The sequence below is a fragment of the Chelonia mydas genome, chromosome 4, assembly GCF_015237465.2.
Source record: "Chelonia mydas isolate rCheMyd1 chromosome 4, rCheMyd1.pri.v2, whole genome shotgun sequence".
In the NCBI taxonomy this organism is placed as follows: Eukaryota; Metazoa; Chordata; order Testudines; family Cheloniidae; genus Chelonia; species Chelonia mydas.
Window position 1 is genome coordinate 138,713,383 of NC_057852.1, and position 24,009 is coordinate 138,737,391.

The following is a 24,009-nucleotide window of genomic DNA, read 5'->3' on the forward strand; positions in this document are numbered from 1 at the left end:
TTACCTTCAAAAGAGGGAACTACACAAAAATGAGAAAGCTAATTAAATGGAAATAAAAATGAATCGTCATGTGTGAAATGCCTCCAAACTGCATGAAGACTATTTAAAACACCATAGAAGAAGTCAGATTGAATGCATGCACCAAATAAAAAAAATAAAAAAGTAAGGGGACCAAAAAACACCACCATGGCTAAATAGCAGAGGTGGTTAGAGACAAAAGGGCATCCTTTAAAAATCGGAAGTCAAATCCTAGTGAAGAAAATAGAAAAGACCATAAACTCTGGCAAGTCAAATGTAAAAGTACAATAAGCAGGTCAAGAAAGAATCTGAAGAGCAATTAGGTAAAGACACACCAAAAAAGCAACAAAAAAATTAAGTATATCAGAAACAGGAAGCCTGCCAAACAGTCAGCGGGCCACTGGATGATCGAGGTGCTAAAGAAATACTCAAGGAAAACAAGGCTGTTGTGGAGAAGCTAAATGAATTCTTTGCCTGGGTTTTCACTGCAGAGGATATAGGGGAGATCCCACATCCAAGCCATTCTTTTTTAGGTGACAAATCTGAGGGACTGTCCCACACTGAGGCATCAATAGATGAGATTTTTTAACAAATTGATCAACTAAACAGTAATAAGTCACCAGATGGTATCACCCAAGAGCTCTGAAGGAACTTAGATATGAAATTGCAAAACTACTAAATGTGGTATATAACCGATCACTTAAATTGGCCACTATAGCAGATGACTAGAGGGTAGCTAATATAATGCCAATTTTTCAGAAAAGGCAATCCTGGCAATTATAGGCCAATAAGCCTAATGTCAGTATCAGACAAACTGTTGAAACTAGTAAAGAAGAGAATTATCAGACAAATAGAATCTATAGATGAATATGATGTGTTGGGGAAGAGCCAACAAGGCTTTTGTGATGGGAAATCATGCCTCACCAATCTATTAGAATTCTTTGAGGGAGTCAACAAGCACGTGAACAAGGGTGATCCAGTGGATATAGTGTACTTGGACTTTCAGAAAGCTTTGACAAGGTCCCGCATCAAAGGCTGTTAAGCAAAGTAAGCAGTCATGGGATAAGAGGGAAGGTCCCCTCATAGATCAGTAACAGGTTAAAAGACAGGAAACAAAGGGTAGGATAAATGGTCAGTTTTCACAAGGGCAAGAGGTAAATAGTGGGGACCCCCAAGGATCTGTGCTGGGACCTGTGCTGTTCAACATATTCATAAATGATCTGGAAAAGGGGGTAAACAGTGAGGTGGCAAAATGTGCAGACAATACAAAATTACTCAAGATAGTCAGGGACTACAAAGAGTTACAAAGAGATTTCACTAAACAGGTGACTGGGCTAAAAAGTGGCAGATGAAATTCACTGTTGATAAATGCAAAGTAATGCACATTGGAAAACTTAATCCAAACTATACATACAAAATGATGGGGTCTAAATTAGCTGTTACCACTCCAGAAAGAGACCTTGGAGTCATTGTGGAGAGTTCTCTGGAAACATCTGCTCACTGTGCTGTGGCAGTCAAAAAGGTGAACAATGTTAGGAACCATTAGGAAAGGGATAGATAATAAAATAAAAAATAACATAATGCCACTATATACATTCATGGTACACCCACACCTTGAATACTGTGTGCGATTCTAGTTGCCCCATCTCAAAAAAAGATATATTAGAATTGGAAAAGATTCAAAGAAGGGCAACAAAAACGATGAGGGGTATGGAACAGCTTCCATATGAGAAGAGATTCAAAAGACTGGGACTGATCAACTTAGAAAAGAGACGACTGGGGAGAGAGGGGGGGGATATGATCGAGGTCTATAAAATCATGACTGGTGTGGAGAAAGTAACTAAGGAAGTTTCAGAGTAACAGCCGTGTTAGTCTGTATTCACAAAAAGAAAAAGGAGGACTTGTGGCACCTTAGAGACTAACCAATTTATTTGAGCATAAGCTTTCGTGAGCTACAGCTCACTTCATCGGATGCATACTGTGGAAAATACAGAAGATGTTTTTATACACACAAACCATGAAAAAATGGGTGTTTATCACTACAAAAGGTTTTCTCTCCCCCCACCCTACTCTCCTGCTGGTAATAGCTTATCTAAAGTGATCACTCTCCTTAGGTCCACCTTGATTATCATACACATTGTAAGGAGAGTGATCACTTTAGATAAGCTATTACCAGCAGGAGAGTAGGGTGGGGGGAGAGAAAACCTTTTGTAGTGATAAACACCCATTTTTTCATGGTTTGTGTGTATAAAAACATCTTCTGTATTTTCCACAGTATGCATCCGATGAAGTGAGCTGTAGCTCACGAAAGCTTATGCTCAAATAAATTGGTTAGTCTCTTAGGTGCCACAAGTACTCCTTTTCTTTTTGTAAATAAGGAAGTGTTATTTACTCCTTCTCATAACACAAGAACAAGTGGTTATCTGGTGAAATGAATAAGCAGCAGGTTTAAAACAAACAAAAGGAAGTATTTCTTCACACAACGCACAGTCAACCTGTGGAACTCATTGCCAGGGGATGCTGTGAAGGCCAAAAATATAACAGGGTTCAAAAAAGAACTAGATAAGTTCATGAAGGCTAGGTCCATCAATGGCTATTAGCCAGGATAATCAGGGATACATCCCCATGCTCTGGGTGTCCCTAAACCTCCAACTGCCAGAATCTGGGAGTGGACGACTGGAGATGGATCACTCAATATTGCCCTGTTCTGTTCATTCATTCTGAAGCATCTGGCCACTGCTGAAAGACAGGATACTGGGCTTGATGAACCATTGGTCTGACCCAGTATGGCTATTCTTATGTTCTTACGTAGCTGCAGAAAGAGGGATGTCCCGAGTGCCTCCTTCTGCCCATCCAAGAAGCAGATGTCTCCTGAAGAAGGAGCTCCCCTGCATTGCAGTCACTGGTCAGTGTGTGTGTGGTGCTTGCCAGCAGGGGGCAGATCTGAGCATGCACAGTTTAGAGGGAACTTTGGCACGGGCCAGGTTAAAGTCACCTGAGTCCAGTTCAAGGTCTTGGTCCTTATCTTCAAGGTGCTCAATTGCTTGGGCCCAGGATAGCTAAAAAAGCCTATTGCTCCAAGACAAGGACTATGGTCAGCAACTCTCCACCACAAGGACAAAGCTCGTCTGGGCAGGAAACAACTTTCTTGGGTGCGATCTGAGACTACGGAATGAACTTCCCCAAGAACTAAGAACCATCCCAAACTTCCCCGCTTTCCTGTCCAAGCGCCCTCCGCCATCCTGCCTCCTCTAGACTGGCTCTAGACTGTTCTCAATGGTAGCAGATGACAGAACGAGGAGTAATGGTCTCAAGTTGCAATGGGGGAGGTTTAGATTGGATATTAGGAAAAACTTTTTCCCTAAGAGGGTGGTGAAGCACTGGAATGCGTTACCTAGGGAGGTGGTAGAATCTCCTTCCTTAGAGGTTTTTAAGGTCAGGCTTGACAAAGCCCTGGCTGGGATGATTTAACTGGGAATTGGTCCTGCTTCGAGCAGGGGGTTGGACTAGATGACCTTCTGGGGTCCCTTCCAACCCTGATATTCTATGATTCTATGATTCTATGATTCTCTGATGCAAACACAGAGCAGCGTGGACATTTAAAACGCAGAACCCTGCCGCAACAAAACCTTCCACTGCCCACACAATTCACCCTGGGGCCAGGATAAGAGGAAGTACAAACCACACAGGACAGATGTTAGGGACCAACATCTGCACTAACTTATTGCACCAATGGAAGCATGCAGATACTATGGTGAGGAGGGCTATACGAGAAACTATTCAGAATGGACTACGCCACATTTTAACAGAGAGATTGTTTTGTGGGCCCTTCCCACCTCCCCTTTCTGAACACCCAGCCCCATTCCCATTTACGATCCCATAACATCCCCATCACAACTACAGCCCATTGCCTACCTGGAAGAGGAAGGTTAGGAAAATGTTTAATGTATCATAATGGAATTTATCAGATGGAAATTAAGGGAGGAGGTGTCAGATCCATGGGACCAGACAGATCCTCGTGGACCAGCAATGGTTCATGGATCACAGCTTGGGAACTGAGAACATTTAAGAGACAATGAAACAATGATCATCCATCAACTTAAGCCTGTTCCAAAACTGTAGCTGAGCCCCGAGCTAGGAAATTATTTCTTGGTTATTTCCCCACCCCTCCCCGCAAACACACAAGGATCTAAATATTTGCATTGTCATTTTTAATACAACAGCACCACTAAGAGCATGGAGCAGAAATTACTCATATGCAGCAAAGAACAGAAGACACCATCCATGCTTTCTCCAGAGAGATGCATCCCATGGCTAATCTGTTGCTACTCAGAACCTAGCTTTGCCATCCTGTCTGTGTCCTACCCTGCAAATAGTCCTGTGAGCAAAGGCAGCCAAGACTGGCTCCTTAGTTATGGGTTTTTATTTATTTTTGCATTGAGAGGGATCAGATATTTTAATTAAAAAAATGTTTTGTCATTTTAATTTTGTGACACTGACAAAGGGGTAGTGGCTATAGGCACAAGTACGGATGTGTAGGAAAATCTGTCCATCTATCTCGATATTCTTAGTGCACCCTTCTTCGTGGTATTTCAGCACAAGGGCGGAAAAGACAGATCAAAGGGGGCATAACTAAGGCTGATGAGATGAAACTGCGCGAAGGGAAACTTGGACTGGGCATCAGGAACCATTTCCTAAGAGTGAGGATGGTTAGAACATGGCACCAGACTGGACAAAGGTGTTCTAGGGGTCAGGGCAGCACTGACCAGGCTGGATGGAGGAGTTGACCTAACCCCGTAGATGTTCCGGCACTACAGAAATGAGCAGAGTATGAGCAATCAGACTAACAGATCTTCCCCATCTCTAGCGTTTGGGAGTAAGATACAGATGTGAGCGATGCCACTGCGTGCCCACCGGGGAGCTGTGTCAGTCCAACAGGTCAAACTGCTGCAGGCATCACTCTGCAATAAAACTCTGCCCAGGCCTCATTCCTCTTTGTTTTTCTCCAAAGCAACAAACAAAGGCACCAGAGATGCCCTAGACCACCTATTCCCCCATCTCCTGACCTCCTTTACTTTCATCTTCTAGAAAACGGTGCCACCCATCTCCCACATTTCCATGCTCCAATTGACCCCTAGGTGACAGCTGGCTCACAACCAAACACTGTCCCATGGAACGAGGCTGGTGGCCCATTGAGGGGGTTGCTAAGGGAAGAGGAGTCCAGGAGACAAAGGCAGATTTCCTGCTCAGCCAGAGGATGGCCCGTCAGTTTCCACCACTCACCGTTCTGCCAGCAAAGCTGACTTCCACAAATGGATCAACCAGGTTCTTCTTGTTGCTCTCAAAGCCGAAGATCTGCTTGACATTGTCCATGATGGCATCATCCACTGGAACAGAAGAGAACCCTCAACAATCAGCGCTCGTAAGGCTGGAGCGCATAAGGAGTCAGCTGACTGTGATGCCAGTGGCCAGCCCAGAATGGCCCCGGGCTGGTAGGCCCTCGGCTTCAGAGCACATGGAGGAGTCTGAACTCTCTGCTTAGAATCTGACTCTGAACTTTTCCATCTCTGTGGCCCAGTCTTTACCGATCAGCCCTTCAGTTAGTACCAGTTATGTGGTAGTGACAGATGTGACCACTGTGGCACTGAGACCACTATGGGATTTTACATCCATTGAAAGGCAATGAGTTCCAGTCCCTGGTGGAATAAGAGGTGGAAGCCTCTTTAACCAGCCCCCAAGCCTTGTCCCGGTAACAATCCTGGCCCTGTACTAATTACTTTTACAGCCCTGAAGCCGTAAAAGTCCATCTGCCCCGCAGGGCGCATGCCTCTGAGTGACACCAAGCAGAATGTCAAAGGACAGCTCCTCAGCTGGTGTAAATCAGCATAACTCCACTGACTCTAGTGGCGCTGCACCAATCTACACCAGCTGGGGGTTTGGCCCATTGTCTACCGTGGCGCTCTGATGATTCACATGCACGGGAGAGCTGGTCTTAGGCATTAAAGAGTCCGGTGTCAGAGTGAGATGCACGGAATGGAAATACAGAACACAGGTGGACTATTTCCCTTCACCCTTGGGCTGTAACATGTTACTACTGCTGTGCCATTTCCAAGGTGACGAGCATGGATCAGTTGCAGTTAGACCCCACAGCAGAAACACATACTCTGGGGCAAGTCTTCAGCTCTGTAAATTTTCAGGCAGAAGTGAGCCCCTCTCAGCGTGACCCCAGTTGGGCGCAGAAGATTCCCCTCAATATCTTCCTTCTCTTCAACCACTTCTTTCTTCTCCAGCTGTGAGACAAACAAACAAGCTGTTACAAAAGGAGAGAAACGGGGCTGAACCTTTCCGCAAAGCAGAGAAACAGAGTCCGCTAAGCAGAAACTAATGCATCCCACCCCCATGGTGAGACCTCCTTTACCATAAACCAGCAACGGGCCCCACCTGGGACCCTCAGACCCAAACCAGTCGTGAAAGTTTGGATTCAGAGCCAAACTCAGGGATCAGGTCCATCTCTGCTGTAAAGCCACAGACACATAGAGAGTGCAGGATCTGAGCTAGAGGGTGGGACCTTTAAAGCGTTCAGCATTGGCCTAACTCTACTCTCATGAGGTCCATGAGCATTTTACTTCTGACTTCCCTGTGTGGCGTTTTGAGTTTGGTTCTGCTGGTAGTAAGAGGTCAAATAATCAGGTTCAATCTGTATTTATCAATCATAGATTGTAATCAAAGATTAATACAGTGCAATACAGAATACAGAAAGATCTGATCTGAAGAATGGAAAAGTGGCTGCAGCTTGATTCATACCCAGAAACTGTCCCCTTTTTATATTGTGCTTTGGACAAAGACACTTCCTTTCTCAAAGAAAATTCCTAACTGATCTACATGTAGAATCCCTTTCATGGTATCTCAGCTTATCTATTCAATATGCCAGAGAAATCTGTGATTAAGTCCTTATTATAGAAAACACCTGTGGCAATAAGTAATTCCTAATAAGCTAAAAGCATCTCTCGCTGGCTCAAATTATCTCATCGATCACCGAAGATATTTGCAATAACAAGTATCCCTCATCAATTACAAATGGTCCCTTCCTGGACATCTGGACACATTCTCCGTGGGTCAAGAGGCTTCGGGTACTAATATTACACACATTCCACCATTTGGTCACACACTAAATTCAGCCGAAGTACATAGTCCCTAGAATCTTAGCTACAAAAATTAGTATGGTAGATATGAAATGCTTTGGTTCATGCACAAAGGATCATGGGGTTGTATATACAAAGAATAATGGGAAGTTTGGTTCACTTGCTAACAAGTAGAAGCAGGCTAATTCTAAGCGTTTTAGGACCCCACCCCCCTTTCATACGCTCTGTAAGCTGATCACCTGCAAGGTCAGGTAGAACTCTTCCTTGCTGGCATGTAACAGCACTGGACAGGACTATTATAGGTGACCTGCAAGGCGTAAAATGGGATTTTGTTCCTTCATGATATATAACGGTGACCTGAATATTTTTCCCCTGATTTGAGATTCAGGTCATCTCTACCCTGGAAGACTCTAAGACAGTTAAAGAACTAGCTTCGTAGATTCCAAGGACAGGAGGGACCACTGTGATCATCTAGTCTGACATCCTGTGCAACACAGGTCATAGGACTTCCCCCAAAATAATTTCTGCTTGAATTACAGAGAAACATCCAATCTTGATTTTAAAAGTGCAAGCGATGGAAAAGCCACCATGACCCTTGGTAAACTGTTGATATCGTTCATTACCATCATTGTTAAACTAATGAATTTATGGCATCAGAAAAGCGAAGGAAGTGAATCTTTGTTAAATGGGAGGGAGTGGCATTTTCATTCACACTGTTTATAACTCTTGGGGTTTGGTTGCTTGCTTTGTTAATCCTATTAGCTCAACCACTAAGGAGAAAAGCTTTCTGTGTGTATTACCACCACCCCAGCCCCTACCTTCACAACTAAGGACTGAGAAATTTCCCAAGCTACATTTGAGTCACCCAAGAAGTTTTCCAAAAAAAGCAGGGATGTCTTAACTTGAAATTCCTAATACATCTAAGGTACAAAACAAGCAGAAAGAAACACTTTCAGGCTCTCTTTACAGAATCATAAAATCGTAGGACTGGAAGGGACCTCAAGAGGTCTTCCAGTCCAGTCCCCTGCACTCATGGCAGGACTGAGTATTATCTAGACTATCCCTGAGAAGGTGTTTGTCTAACCTGTTCTTAAAAATCTCCAACTATGGAGATTCCACAATCTCCTTAGGCAATTTATTACAGTGCTTAACTACCATGATATTAGGAAGTTTTTCCTAATGCCCAACCTAAACCGCCCTTGCTGCAATTTAAGCTCATTGCCTCGTCCTATCCTCAGAGGTTAACGAGAACAATTTTTCTCCCTCCTCTTTATAACAACCTTTTAAGTACTTGAACACCGTTATCATGTCCCCCTTCAGTCTTCTCCTCCACACTAAACAAATCCAATTTTTTCAATCTTCCCACATAGGTCAAGTTTTCTAGACATTTAATCATTTTTGTTGCCCTTCTCTGAACTTTCTCCAATTTGTCCACATCCTTCCTGATGTGTGGTGCCCAGAACTGGACACAGTACTCCAGTTGAGACTTAATCAGCATGGGGTAGAGCGGAAGAATTACTTCTCGTGTCTTGCTTACAACATTCCTTCATCCAGAATGATGTGTTACACTATTGACTCATATTTAGCTTGTGATCCATTATGACCCCCAGACTCCTTTCCTTCCCAGGCAGTCATTTCTCATTGTGTATGTGTGCAACTGATTGTTCATTCCTAAGTGGAATACTTTGCAATTGTCTTTATTGAATTTCATCCTATTTACTTCAGACCATTTCTTCAGTTTGTCCAGATCATTTTGAATTTTAAGCCTATCCTCCAAAGCACTTGCAACCTTTCCCAGCTTGGTATCATCTGCAGACTTTTTAAGTGTACTCTCTATGTCATTATCTAAATCATTGATGAAGATATTGAACAGAACTGGACCCAGAACTGATCCCTGCGGGACCCCACTCCATATGCCCTTCCAGCTTAATTGTGAACCACTGATGATTACTCTCTGGGAATGGTTTTCCAACCAGTTATGCACCCTCCTTATAGCAGCTCCATCTAGGTTGTATTTCCCTAGTTTGTTTATAATAAGGTCACGCAGGACAGTATCAAAAGCCATACTAAAGTCAAGATATACCACATTTACCACTTTCCCCCATCCACAAGGCTTGTTACCCTGTCAAAGAAAGCTATTAGGTTGGTCTGACATAATTTGTTCTAGGCAAATCCATGCTGACTGTTACTTATCACCTTATTATCTTCTAAGTGTCTGCAAACTGATTGCTTAATTATTTGCTCCATTATCTTTCCGGGTACAAAGTTAAGCTGACTGGTCTGTAATTCCCCAGGTTGTCTTCATTCCCCTTTTTATAGATTGGCACTATGTTTGCCCTTTTCCAGTCATCTCTCCCTTTTCCATGACTTTTCAAAGATAGTCAGTCATGGCTCAGATATGTCCTCAGTCAGCTCCTTGAGTATTATACATACTGAAGAAGCAAGAACAGGCTCAAAGCCATCATTTTCCTTTGTAGGGCACCGTTAAGGAGAGGGTTCGCCTTCCTCTGAAGCGTCATTTATAGGTCACTGCCACAGGCAGGTGATTGCTTTAAGTGGACCAATGATCTGTTGGAGTTCCTATGACACAATCATTGTCAGCACATCCCCTCAGATTGCTTCCCGTCATTGGTCTAGCACAATCTCATTCAAGCCAACCCTTCATGTCTTCTTCAGGCAGCAAGACAAGAGAGCAGGCCCTCAAGTAGCTCTCTTTCTCCAGTGACAGCAAAATGGTACTTACAGGAGCTTCGTCGCCAGGTCCCAGCACAAAGAGGCTGACTTTCACATAACCTTTGGCCCCAGCAGAAAAGTCTTCAGAGTCAGAAAGAAGCAGCCACTTCCTGAGCAAGGCATGCTCTAAAAGAGAGAAACCGGGTTTCTGGCTTATTACTGTCTGCCTCATAGGATGGAAAGATTTTGTAGCTTCAGAATAAGGGATGTGGGAAAGCATTTCACAGTATTGTCAACCCGAAGCATTTAATAATCATGAGCCAGCTCTAAAAATATCAGGAAATTGGCTCTAAGGTCATGAGAGTTTTAAAAATAATAAATGTTGAGTTCTTTTTATTTGCCTGCTGGTTTTTGAGCCTATAGGGTTTGTGTCATCAAGCTTTTCTTCGCAACTGTAAAGGCAAGAAACTTACTTATTTTTCTAGTGAAAGCTGAGATGCTCACATAATCACATGACTCCAGTAGCTGGGGCTTTAAGAAAACCACCAAACAGCACGAGACGTGCGATAAAATTGCAGGAGTTGAGGTCACTGAGTTCACCTAAACTAAGAACAAGACTTGAACCTTCCTCCAACACATCTGAACTTTTGCATCTGGAAAAAGTTGGGTTGGAGGTTTTGTTTGTTTCTCACCCCTTCCGGTTTCAAATGGACAGGGATGGAAAGGGTTAAATAGATGTGAGAAAGGCTGGCTTCTCATTGCATTTCCTACACAGATAAAGCAAGCTGCAGTGTAAGTCATTCTAGCGGCTTTCGCCATATCTAGGCACTCTGTCAGTCTTCCTTTCTCTCTCTGCAGGGACAGCTTCTGGTTGTAGTACAGCCCTCCCCCCGCAGCCTCTCTGCTAGGAGAGCATCCTCACCAGCAGAGTATCCCTCACTCCCCATGGCCCTCTCACTGCTCCCCTGGGTCCAGCTCTCCAGTGTGGAGACGTCAGTGGGTTAAGCCCCACGGCTCCTCTACCTTCAGCTCTCTCTGACCCTCAGCTTCAGCAGTCAGCAGGCAATGCCCTCTGCTGGCCCTCCTGCCTTCAGGCCTCTCCAGCCCTGAATCTCCAGCTCTGGGAGGTCAACCGGCAAACCCCACTTGACTTGTTCTTCTCCTGCCTTCAGCCTTCCCCCAGGAACCACCTACAGCTTCCTTTAGGGACCTTGCACAGTCTCTTGGTCTCTGGCATCTCTCAACTCCCTCTTTTCCTGATTGTGTCAGGCAGCCCTGATTCACAGTGTCTGCTACATCTAGGGCCCAGGTGCCCTCTTTCAAACCCAACTGGGGTCAGCGGACAAGTCACAGGTGCATGGGTCTCTTCCCTCTTAAAGGGACAGCGTCACCCTGTGATGTGTATATATAACTGTGTGTGTTTGTGTGCTTACATTTAAATATACATGTGTAAATACATGTGTGCGCACATGTAGACCTCTGCATTTGGCCCATAGAAAGTTGTAGCGAAGAAATGTCCCTAAATTGTACAAATTTGATTTCTAATTTTAAAATCTCTAATGGTTCCAAAAATCTCTAACTGTAATTGTTTAACTCACTTGGTTCTGCATAAACTGTCCCGACATCCAGCTATAAAATAAAATGAAAAACAAAATCAAATGTTTAACCACAGGCTGCACAGAAAAGAGGCCAAAATGATTAAAAATATGTAGAGAGAGAGATGAAATCACAAATCGTTACCCGAAATTCCCCAATCACAGAGTCTGTCCGGAGAGACCGGGAATCAACAACCTGGAGCGGGGGGAAAGATGCAAAAATGTAAATCCAGCATGTAAGAAAAAACTCACAACCATCCATGTTAAATCATCAGCATTCTCAGTGCACTCAGCTTGGTGGTTTGGAAAGCAGGTCAAAACTTGTCAGATTTCATCGCAATTCTTTTCTCATTTCAAGTTTAACAAGAAATCAGGGAAATACATTTTGCAAAAATATCATGATCATTCCCCCCACTTCTTTGACACACTCTAGCAGTTTGTGTTTAACCTCACTAGGGGCCTGACACGAAGCCCCTGGAAGTGAAGGAGAGAGTACTGTTGAGTTCAGGGTGTTTCGGGTCAGTGTGATGTTGGCAGACCAGGTACCAGCTTATGCCGAGGTCCCTAGGCCTCTCTGAAAACTGACAAATGCATGGCTGGGAACCAGTCTGACTGACCTGCGTGTTAGTGTTGTTAAACAGGTATTAGATTTCCAGAGACGTGTTTAGTGTTTGGACTTTATGAAATGCTGATAAATCGCTGCCTGCATTAATTTCACTATTAACACCTGCATCCTGTTTTCTAAGGTAATATTTAAGTATTTGCTCAGTAACTATAAAAGCGTTCGCTGTGACTAAGGCTAAGATTTTGTCACGGTTATTTTTAGTAAAAGTCAGGGACAGGTCACGGGCAATAAACAAAAATTCACGGAAGCCACGACCTGTCCCTGACCTTTACTAAAAATACTCTGGGGAGGGAGGGGGGACAAACAGAGCACTGCTGGGGCTTGCAGCTGCTCCTGCGGCAGGGGCTGACGACTGCTGCTCCAGCCCCAGGGGGGCCGACCCAACCCCAGCTGCTGCTCCGGTGGGCCGGGGACTGCTGCTTTGGTGGCCCCGGGGCTGGCCGCCACTCAGATCTTCCAGCAGCCCTGGGGCTGACAACTCTTCCAGCCCTGGCCAAGAAGAAATCTCAAAGGTCCCGGAAAGTCACCCGTGACCTCCATGACAGAATCGTAGCCTTAGTTATGACACTGGAAAACACCCCAGTCAGTAAAGAAGCATTACCAAGGGTGACAAATCTCAGAGGGGTGTTAGTCTGTATCCACAAAAACGAGGAGTCTGGTGGCACCTTAAAGACTAACAGATTTATTTGGGCATAAGCTTTCGAGGGTAAAAAACCCTCTTCTTCAGATGCATGGAGTGAAAATTACAGATACAGGCATAGATATATATTGGCCTATGAAGAGAAGGGAGTTGCCTTACAAGTGGAGAACCAGTGTTGAAGGCCAATGCAGCCAGGGTGGATGTGGTCCACTCCCAGTAATTGATGAGGAGGTGTCAATACCAAGAGAGGGAAAATTGCTTTTGTAGTGAGCCAGCCACCCCCCAGGCCCTATTCAAGCCCAAATTGATTATCAAGGGTGAAATACTGGTTTACCACAAGCGGCATCATCTCCTGCCCAACAAAAGACGACCCATGGACACCAGACAAGCCATTGCGGAACATCAGTGGACAAAAGACTTTGCTGATTGCTCCCCCCACACCCATGAAGGGGAGACCTGCACAAATGGTCGTCCCATCAGTTTGAACTCTGGGGGAAGGGAATAAAAACAACTGAGCAGAAGGAACTTTGTCACTATGCTGCTTGAACTGTGAGGGGGAAAGACTTTTGAGCATTAGCAAGAGATCCCCAGTTGGTTAGCCCGGGTTAGCCCTAAAGAACATACAGAGCTTGCTTATTATAGCAGGTTCTAAAAAGCAACAGAAGCTAAGACTGTAACTCATTTATGTGTGTGTTCACCTACTTTAACCTTGTAAATAACTCTCATTTCTTTTCTTAGTTAATAAATCTTTAGTTAGTTTATTATAGGACTGGCTACAAGCCTTCTCTATGGTGTAGGATCGAAGGTGCAGCTGGGTAAGTAACTGGCCCTTTGTGACTGGGAGTAACCTGAATAGTGTTGGGATTTTTGATGCAAGGGACCATCTACCACCAAAGCAAGTTTGCCTGGCTGGCAAGATAGACTGGGCTGCCTAAGGGGACTGTCTGTGACTCCATGGGTTAGGCTGCTATGGTGCTTGAGAGCTTGTTACTTCGTTGGTGAAATTTAATTGTAGAACACATATCCAGTTCAGGGTTTGTGCCCTGGTTTGTGACAGTCCGCCCTGAGGTTGGCACTCACAGTCGTGAGCAACTCCAGACAGCTTGACGGCAGGGTCGGGTACTTTTGATGCCAAAGGCCCCAGGTCTGATCCCTGCCCATGCCCATGGTGTCTGTGTACACATGGGCCACCACAGCAAGTGAGTGCAGAGCTGGGAAGAGTGGATTGTTTCCTATGAGACAACCCTGGCTTTAGTGGCTTTGCATCCCTCACATCAGGGGTGGTCAGAATGTGGCTAAACATAGCCCGGCAGAGACTTCATCTCCAATACAGAGATGCTACCCTGAAGGACAACAGACCCCAGCATCCAATGCTCCATTCGGATCAGAGCTGCCAGCCAGCCCCTGCAGCCTACCCAATCATACCAGTGGTAAGGCTGGCTGCAAACTGTTTAGCATTGTACCAGCTAGATACAACTCCCAAGCTAGCAGCAAGTGGCCACATATGGTCCTTACCTGGGTCAAAGTTTGGGGGTCCAGCCCATCATTATTCCAAGGAACCATAGGGCTACTGTGAAGAATGGAAGAGGAGTTTGGCCGTTTTGTCTCGAGAACTTACCGTGATGAATATGGGCTCATCAAACAGCTCGGCCGGAGATTCAAAGACATTGAAGAAAAAGATCTGTTAAAAAATACAGATGAGACAAAGATCTGAAACGTGGCCGAAATATGTACAAGGGGCCAGAAAAAACCAGTAGCCTGGCAAAGGCTGGCAAAGGTTGGCCTTGACATCAGTTGATTAAATCACAGTGCAATCCTTAGAGATGCTTTCCACTAGCTGCTGGAATTCAATATTTTTCCACTTCTCATCTGAGGATCTCAGAGCACTGGATCAGGACTTGAGGGACCCAGCTCTGCTACTCACCTGCAGAGCAAATCACTTCTCTGAGCCCCTCTTTCCCCTCCTAGGCTTTGTCTTTCTTTTATATTTAGACCCTAAGCTCTTTGGGGTAGCGTCAGAGCCACCGGGCAGACAGCTGAGGCAGGAGACGATGCAGGCTGCAGCCGGGGCTGGCTACTGTGGGAACAGGCCCAGGCTGGAGCAGGGACAGGGACAGTCTGTTCAAACTACTGGCAGTGAAAATCCCCGTGGCCAGCTAGTGAGGTTGAGCAGACTGGAGAGACTGTGTCCCATAGGACCCTGGGTGGGGCCTCGCCTGTAGATTGGCTGAACCCTGGTTGAATGGCATGGGCCCGAACACAAGACCTGCAGGTAATTGCCTCTGACGACCCATCCCACCCTGGCTCAGGGATGATCCTCAGGCTGACGCAGGCTCAGGTTCAGAGCGGTCACAGGCAGGGACCATCCCACTGTGTGGGTGCCCAGTGCTTAGCACAGTGGGGCCCTGATCTCGGCTGGTACCTCTAGATGCTGCCGTAATAAGAAGGTGAGAATCATTTCCTGGCTCTCTCCGGGCACTAGCTGTACCTGGAGGAGCGCGTGGGCGTGTGTCTGTTCACTTGTCTGCCACGCAAACTGCAAGTGACTAACGTGCTAGGAGAATGTTCTCAGCTGCCCTGTCACATGATCCCTTTCGGGGGCCCTACAGGATCAAAGCAAGCCTAGAGTGAGGCTAGACTGCTAACGCCACAGGGCCGAGTGTTGGCCCTTGCACTGCACAGTGCTGGGCTCTCGAACAATCAATCCCCCCCCCCCCCGGACAAGCGCCAGAATAACGAACCCCATCTCACCAGCTGCTAAAACAACTGCCTGCGGGGGTTACATCTTAACGAGGGGGTTCTGACTGTCTAAGAGCAACTGAGGCATTTCCCACGGCACCTTCCTAAATCCTAGATCGTGAGCTGCCAGGGGATAGGGGTGGTCTATGTGTTACTTACGTACACAGCGCCTAGCAGGATGTGACCCTGCTCCCAGGCGCTACCCCAGTGGAGACAGCGAACAATAGCCGGACTCACCTCATCGAAGAACGGGCCATTCCCCTTGCGGATCCTAGTTCTTTTCGTCTGTCCAGCAACCGTCACTTTCACCACTGATTTGATGTTGACACCGGGAAGCTGCCTGCCCTCTATGACTCGCACCCTGATCTAAAGGCAGGTGGAGGAGAAAAGGGCAACAGCCCGTCAGACGCTGGGGAATGCTCAGCTCTCAGCTACGCCAGCCCAGCCCACTGGACTCAGTGGGGTTGCACCCACAGTGGCAGACGGGAGTCTGGCCTACAGGGAGAAGACGCAGCCCTGAGCTGCAGCACTCGGCTCCCGCTCCCAGCTCCCGCAGGATTCCCGGGTGCTTGGATCAGTTTAACGCATTGCGGAGCAATGGAGACCCCAGGATGGTCACGCACCAGAGAAGGTTTCACTCCTGAGGTGGCGCAGTCAGTGGGACGGTAAAGGAAGAGCAGCTCGGAGAGGCGAACACCACACACACGTTGCTGCTGCTCACCTGGAAGTCCTGAGGTTTGTTGGACAGCAGCTTTTTCGGGGCACTTTTCCTCCTCTTAATCCCATGGACGTGGTGTGAAGGAGGTTTCCGGAGGAGCGTGGGCTGCTCCGACCCCGAGGGCCCTGTGGAAGGCTCCGTCTCATCCCCTGTCGCTATCTGGTCTTCAGTGTCTTCCTCCCCGGCTGTATCTGCAAGGCATGGGGGTGACAGCTAGGTCAGGGAGGACATGGAGAATTGGGAACCGAGCCAAGAGATCAGAGCTGAATCCACAGAAACAGGCCAGGGCAGTTCGCCAGCGTTAGCTCTGCACAGGAGAAGGGCCCACGCGGCAAGGGTCAAGCCATCCAGATCTGGCCAGGGCTGTCCCCAGTATCCAGACCTCAGGTTGGGTTCACACCACACGACCCCCCTGTGCCGGGCTAGGCCCCGGAATCAGTCCCAGCTCAACAGGATGAGCACCACTTCCCGAGCAGCCATCACCACGTCCTAGGGCAGGGGTTCTCACAACACATGTTTTGGTGGCAACCAATTCTTGCTGGTGGCCGCTCTGACAAACCTCTCTCTCTGTCCCTGCCGCCCATAGCCCGGGGAAGGTGGGTTGGGAACTCACCGGCCGCCTGTGGAGTCCCAGGCTCCCGGTGCCCCGGCCAGGCGCGTGAGCAACCGAACACCACAGCCGCCTCCAGCACCGCGCACACCGGCCCCATGTGTCCCCAGAGGCGCTGCCCGGAACCCATAAGGAGGCTGCCCAGTGCAGGGTGCTGACCCCTGCTGGTGACGCCAGTGCAAACACCAAGGTGGCACGCATCTCACTGCCCTTGGGCAGAGCTATTCAGGGGCAAGAGGAGGGAGGGGCTGCTGATTCTCCCCCCCCCCATCTCCGCCCAGGCTTTGGAGGCTGTCACAGCCGCAAAAACATCCAATGGCAGCCCCATGTGAGGAATGCTGTCCTAGGGGCATAGGGTGGAAATACTCCACAACTTCTGCTACTCCTCACTAAGCCTGGCATCTGGGAGCATGGGCACCCCTAGGCACTGACTTTCATTTTTCCGGGTGTTTGCTCCACCCCCATCCGCCCTGAGGTCCTGCCCCTACTCACCCCTTCCCCCAAGGCCCCACCCTCACTCTGCCTCTTCCCACCCCCACTCTGCCCCCTCTCCCGAGGTCCCACCCTTGCTCCGCCTCTTCCCACCCCCACTCTGCCCCCTCTCCCGAGGTCCCACCCTTGCTCCGCCTCTTCCCACCCCCACTGTGCGCCCTCCCCCCTGCGCCTCCCGCCCGCTGCCAAACAGCTGATCAGTGGGGGGCCGGTGGGTGCTGAGCACCTACTATTTTTCCCCGTGGATGCCCCAGCCCCGGAGCACCCACGGGGTCGGCACCTACGCCAGCAGGGATGTTTCTTTTACTTACTAGACCGGAGGAGAGGCGAGGGGGAAGCAGTCCCTGGGATCCCTCTTAAAACAAAAGCCAGTTTCTCGAAGCAGCTACAGCTTTAGCTCCCAAGCTCAAGGTGCACGAAGTGCACACTCAAATCTCTGCAAGAGCTGACACCCAGCACAGCAGCATCTGTTGGTTATGATGCACGTGACCCACACTAGAGAACCGCACCGATTTTTGTCCTCCCCTTGGGGCTAATCTCTTAAAGGGCTTGGCAGCCTGCTGTAGAGATGGGTGAAACCTTTTAGCCACAGCTGCTTTTGGGGTGGGGGGGGATGCAGATTTGGTGACAGCAAAACATTTTGCTCATTCGCGTCAATTTTGCTGAATTGTTCGGTCTGGGCGGGAGACGGGGAGGAATCTGGAAAAACCAAAGTTGATTTTTTTTTGGTGTGGTTTGAAGTGACTTTTAGTTTCACAATTTCCTTGATTTTTAACAAATCCAAAGACATTTTTTAATGGTCAAAATCGAAACAAAGCAGTTCAATTTTGTCAATACAAAATGGTTCATTTGACCCCAAATGAAATTTTTTCCACCATTTGATTCGCTCAGAATTTAAACAGGTTTCCACTTTGGTCCCAACCAAAAGGAATTTTTTTTCAGCTTTTCAAAATTGCTAACGAATTAAAACATCCCTTATTCACCCAGCTCTAGTCTGCTGCTGCTTCAGGCTAACGGAGGAAGTCCCACGCTAGAGGCTGACGCGTTTCATAGAATCATAGAATAGAATCATAGAATATCAGGGTTGGAAGGGACCTCAGGAGGTCATCTAGTCCAACCCCTGCTCAAAGCAGGACCGATCCCCGACTAAATCATCCCAGACAGGGCTTTGTCAAGCCTAACCTTAAAAACTTCTAGGGAAGGAGATTCCACCACCTCCCTAGGTAACGCATTCCAGTGTTTCACCACCCTCCTAGTGAAAAGGTTTTTCCTAATATCCAACCTAAATCTCCCCCACTGCAACTTGAGACCATTACTCCTTGTTCTGTCATCTGCTACCATTGAGAACAGTCTAGAGCCATCCTCTTTGGAACTCCCTTTCAGGTAGTTGAAAGCAGCTATCAAATCCCCCCCTCATTCTTCTCTTCCGCAGACTAAACAATCCCAGTTCCCTCAGCCTCTCCTCATAAGTCATGTGTTCCAGTCCCCTAATCATTTTTGTTGCCCTCCGCTGGACGCTTTCCAATTTTTCCACATCCTTCTTGTAGTGTGGGGCCGAAAACTGGACACAGTACTCCAGATGAGGCCTCACCAATGTCGAATAGAGGGGAACGATCATGTTTAGCGCAGGCGGTCCCAGGTTCAAACCCCCTCTGCAGGGTTGGTTATAAACATGGCATCAGGGGTGCCGGAATGGGGAGGTCCATAGCCCCATCACTTTTTACCGGTTGGAGGGGGCAGAGAGGTGTGAGTGGGGGCGGAGCCTCAGGAGAAGAGGCGGCATGGGGGAGGGACCTCAGGGAGAAGAGATGCCAGTGGCCCCCCTGCACTTTTAGGGAGCTTCCATCACCCCTGTGTGGCACTAGCTAAGTCCCATTAGCTGGGGGCAGTGGCATGCTCATCAACCTCTTGAAAGTGACAGAAACACACACACCCATGCTGTGGGTCTCCCCCCCTCTCTCACAAACACACAAAACAGGCAAAGCTGCAGTGGCTAGAAACCACATTTTGGATGAAGCTGCTGCCATGCAAAATTCAACTCCCCAGCCAGCCTGCGATAGGGAACGATTCTGGATCGGTGATTCAATCTCATTTTGGTTTTTCATCATCACCACCACGATGAAGGGTGGGGAAGTCACTGTCCCTGGGCTGAGAACTTTCCCTGATGACTTTGCAGGAATAGGGCAAGAAGGGTGTCCTCAATTACCAAGCGCCCTGGGGAAAACACCGACAAGAAGTGGCCAGAGGGGTGCCGGCAGGGCCGGATCAACGCCCATGAATCAATGCAGATTTGCATGCGAATAGAAAGAAGCTCGCTCGCTTGAGCTAGGTGCGTTGGGACCTGGCGCATGGAGCTGTAGCACCATTCGGGGCGGCCCAGCCAGCCCGCTGCCACGACGGAGACGCGGCTGGCCTAAATTTCAGTGAGCGGCGCTGCACACTGGCCCACGGAGTCACAGCACCACTCAGGTTTGGCCCGGCCCCCCTCCTTCACAAGGAGCTGCAGGGTGCGTCACTGGTCCCAGCAGCCCCGCAGCATGGCCAGTGCGGCTGCAGTGAGTGTACAGTGTGGCTCTTTGTTGCGATTCCTCTTGGAATGCAGGAGCCCAGAAGTACATCGGTGCATCCGTCCAGCTGTGCTGTGATAAGCTGGCTAGTGCAGGCCTGGCCTCAGACTGTCACAGCTAAACGCAGGGTGAAACAGACTGTTTAGCATAAGTAGTTAGCACATTTCAAGGGACCACTGGAGATGAAGTGGCCCTTTAACACCCCTCCCACCATAGGGAGGAAAGGAGGGGGGCAGCGGCGGGAGGAAGGGGTTGTTAGTGGGTTACAGGTTCAACAAGGACAAGTGCAGAGTCCTGCACTTAGGACGGAAGAATCCAATGCACCGCTACAGACTAGGGACCAAATGGCTGGGTAGCAGTTCTGCAGAAAAGGACCGAGGGGTTACAGTGGACGAGAAGCTGGATACGAGTCAACAGTGTGCCCTTGTTGCCAAGAAGGCCAATGGCATTTTGGGATGTATATGTAGGGGCATTGCCAGCAGATCGAGGGATGTGATCGTTCCCCTCTATTCGACACTGGTGAGGCCTCATCTGGAGTACTATGTCCAGTTTTGGGCCCCACACTACAAGAAGGACGTGGAAAAATTGGAAAATGTCCAGAGGAGGGCAACAAAAATGATTAGGGGAGTGGAACACATGACTTATGAGGAGAGGCTGAGGGAACTGGGATTGTTTAGTCTACAGAAGAGAAGAATGAGGGGAGATTTGATAGCTGCTTTCAACTACCTGAAAGGGGGTTCCAGAGAGGATGGATCTAGACTGTTCTCAGTGGTAGCAGATGACAGGACAAGGAGAATGGTCTCAAGTTGCAGTGGGGGAGGTTTAGGTTGGATATTAGGAAAAACTTTTTCCATAGAAGGTTGGTGAAACACTGAAATGCGTTACCTAGGGAGGTGGTGGAATCTCCTTCCTTAGAAGTTTTTAAGGTCAGGCTTGACAAAGCCCTGGCTGGGATGATTTAGTTGGGGTTGGTCCTGTTTTGAGCAGGGCATGGGACTAGATGACCTCCTGAGGTTCCTTCCAACCCTGATATTCTATGATTCTAGGTTGTTGTAATAAGCCATAAATCCAGTGTCTCTGGTCAGTCTGTGATTTCTAGTGTCTAGCACAGTAATGAATTTAAGCTCCCAGGCTCGTCTTTTGAAAGGGGGCAGGTTTCTTGTGAGGATGAAGACTGAGAGGTCAGATACGGAGTGATCGCTTTGTGAAAAGCGTTTGCCCACAGGTGACAGGGTGTTTTATCATTTTCCTGTGTGAGTTCATTCGAGAGCGCAGTGATTGTCTGGTTTCACCCACCTAGTGATTATTGGGGCATTTTGTGCACTGGATGAGATACAGCATGTGTTGTGATGGGCATGTGTAGGACCCGTGGATCTTGAAAGCTGTGTTTTGGGGGGGTGTTGATCACTGTAGCAATGGAAATACCTCGGCAGGTTTGCAAGGGTTGTTCTGGCAGAGTCCAGTGCCGCTTTCAGCTGATGCGCCTGGGGCTAATATCATCCTGGGGGGTATTAACAGGAGTGTCGTATATAAAACGCAGGCGATTACTGTCCCGCTCTACTCGACACTGGTGAGACCTCAACTGGAGTATTGTGTCCTGTTCTGGGGGCCACACTTTAGAAAAGATGAGGATAAATTAGAGAGAGTCCAGAGGAGAGCAACAAAAATGAGAAAAGGTTTCGAAAACCTGACCGATGATGAAAAGTTAAAAAACTGGCCATGTTCAGTCTTGAGAAAAAAAGATCTGGAGGAAGGTAGAACGAGAAGTCATGGGCTTCATCTGCAGCAAATGAGATGTAGATTAGATATCAGGGAAAGCTTTCTAATGCCAAGGGTAGATGAAGCTCTGGAACAGGCATCCGAGGGAGGTTTTGGAAGTTTTTAAGAACAGGTTGCACAAACCCCTGTCAGAGATGATCTAGGTTTATTGACTTCTTCAGGTCCCTTCTAGCCTGACATGTCTATGATTCTATACAACTTTTGCAGAGTCTAAAGAGGTTCAGATCCAGGCCTGTCTCTCTGCTAAAAACTTCTGGAAATCCAAAGCATCATTCACCACATCATTTTCACCGCCATTGCTCAGCTCCCTAGCACTGTGAAAAGTAATGCACATTGGAAAACATAATCCCAACTATACACATACAACGATGGGGGTCTGAATTAGCTGTTACAACTCAAGAAAGAGATCTTGGAGTCATTATGGAGAGTTCACTGAAAACATTCACTCAATGTGCAGCGGCTGTCAAAAAAGCTAACAATGTTGGGAATCATCAAGAAAGGGATAGATAATAAGACAGAAAATATCATGTCGCCTCTGTATAAATCCATGGTACGCCCACATCTTGAATACTGTGTGCAGATGTGGTCGCCCCATCTCAAAATAGATATATTGGAATTGGAAAAGGTTCAGAAAAGTGCATCAAAAATTATTAGGGGTATGGAAGGCTGCCATATGAGGAGAGATTAAGAAGACTGGGACTTTTCAGTTTGGAAAAGAGATGACTAAGGTGGATATGATCAAGGTCTATAAAATCATGACTGGTGTGGAGAAAGTAAATAAGGAAGTCTTATTTACTCCTTCTCATAACACAAGAACTAGGAGCCACCAAATGAAATGAATAGGCAGCAGGTTTAAAACAAACAAAAGGCAGTATTTTTTCACACAACGCACAGTCAACCTGTGGAACTTTTTGCCAGAAGATGTTGTGAAGGCCAAGACTATAACAGAGTTCAAAAAAGACCTAGATAAGTTCATGAAGAATAGGTCCATCAATGGCTATTAGCCAGGATGGGCAGGGATGATGTCCCCTAGTCTCTGTCTGCCAGAAGCTGGGAATGGGTGACAGGGGGTGGATCACTTGATGATTCCCTGTTCTGTTCATTCCCTCTGGGCCACCTGGCCTTGGCCACTGTCAGTCGACAGGATACTGGGCTAGATGGATCTTTGGTCTGACCCAGTTTGGCCGTTCTTATGCCTGCAGCAGACTGTAGTGTAATGCTACTGTTAAAGTCCAGGATAATGGGTTCACTGTGCAGGCCAGATAGCACGAACAACACACGTAGCAGAATGCAGCCTAGAAATGCGACAAATACACATGCAAGAGTGTCTCTTTACCGGTGATGGTGTCGAGCTCAGCTGTGGATGGTGTTGGCTCCGGAGGGGTAGGCGGTGGGAACAGAGGAGCGGCCCCGGGTGGAGGAATGTAGGAAACCTGCAGGTTGAGGAAGGCCTGGAGAACAGAGAAGGATCATTATAAAAGGCTCATATGCAACATGACTGAGTAGGTCATTACAGAACAAGTCTCAGTGGTTTCAAGTGCATTGTCCCCTCCTCACGTTTGCCAGGGATCATTCCAGCCTGAAAGAAATTGCAGAGTTAAATACGTCACTGTCGTACCAGGTATTGTGCATGCAGTGCACCTACCCTGCTGTCCATTATCTCAAGAGAACACCTGCTAGGCTGCCCAGTGACCCAGGTACAGCCCAACAGGATGCACTTGCTGCCCAAATAAACATACCAGGATGCTGAGCCTGCAAATAATACCTTTATCTAGCACTCTTCATCAGTAGCTCTTGAAGCACTTTACACGGGGGTCAGTTTAATCATCCCCATTTTACAGAGGGGAAACTGAGGCAAGAGAGGAGATGTGACTTGCCCAACATCACCCACTAGGCCATGAACAGAAGCCATGTCTCTGGCATCCCAAGCCAGTACACTATCCAAGGAGAGGACTCAAAAGTGAAAGGTTTAAAATGCTCCTACTGGCCTTCTTTTCTGAACTCATTATGGTGCGGCGGGGGAAAGCAACAGCTCTGTACTTGAAAGGGTTTCTGCCTTCTGGGCTCCTGCAAAATAATCATTTTTATGGCACAGAAAATTCCCAGTTCCGTCCTAGCTAAATGGATACATCCCCACCCCATCCAGCTTCCCCCAGCCGTTCAAGAAACAACAGAGCACTGATGATGGCTGCTTTTTAGACAATTTAAAGATGCGCTTGTGATTAAATAATCGGCCAGTAGAGGGCAGCTCTAGACTGTTTAGTGTCTCTAAAGCCAAAGAATTGAGAAACTTCCTCGGAAATGGAAAAGGAAGCAGGAGTGGAGGGACATAGCCGGGCAAGGGGCAGGACTGGGAGCTAGTGGTGCATAGTGTCGAGGGACCAGAGACATGGGTTCTATTCCCGGTGCTG

General features: G+C 47.6%; 1 protein-coding gene across 8 annotated transcripts in view; it reads right to left on the reverse strand.

Annotated features, from left to right (window-relative positions):
- Positions 1-24,009, reverse strand: part of DYSF (dysferlin) — a 300,238-nt gene that overhangs the window by 200,794 nt on the left and 75,435 nt on the right. For all 8 annotated transcript variants that reach the window (XM_043544959.1, XM_043544960.1, XM_043544958.1 and 5 more), the window contains exons 5-13: positions 22,935-23,049; positions 16,154-16,341; positions 15,670-15,798; positions 14,312-14,374; positions 11,574-11,624; positions 11,432-11,462; positions 9,904-10,019; positions 6,182-6,308; positions 5,302-5,405 (exon numbers count right to left, since the gene is read on the reverse strand). In XM_043544959.1, coding sequence (XP_043400894.1) covers positions 5,302-5,405; positions 6,182-6,308; positions 9,904-10,019; positions 11,432-11,462; positions 11,574-11,624; positions 14,312-14,374; positions 15,670-15,798; positions 16,154-16,341; positions 22,935-23,049 — 924 coding nt within the window. The remainder of the gene's footprint in view (positions 1-5,301; positions 5,406-6,181; positions 6,309-9,903; positions 10,020-11,431; positions 11,463-11,573; positions 11,625-14,311; positions 14,375-15,669; positions 15,799-16,153; positions 16,342-22,934; positions 23,050-24,009) is intronic.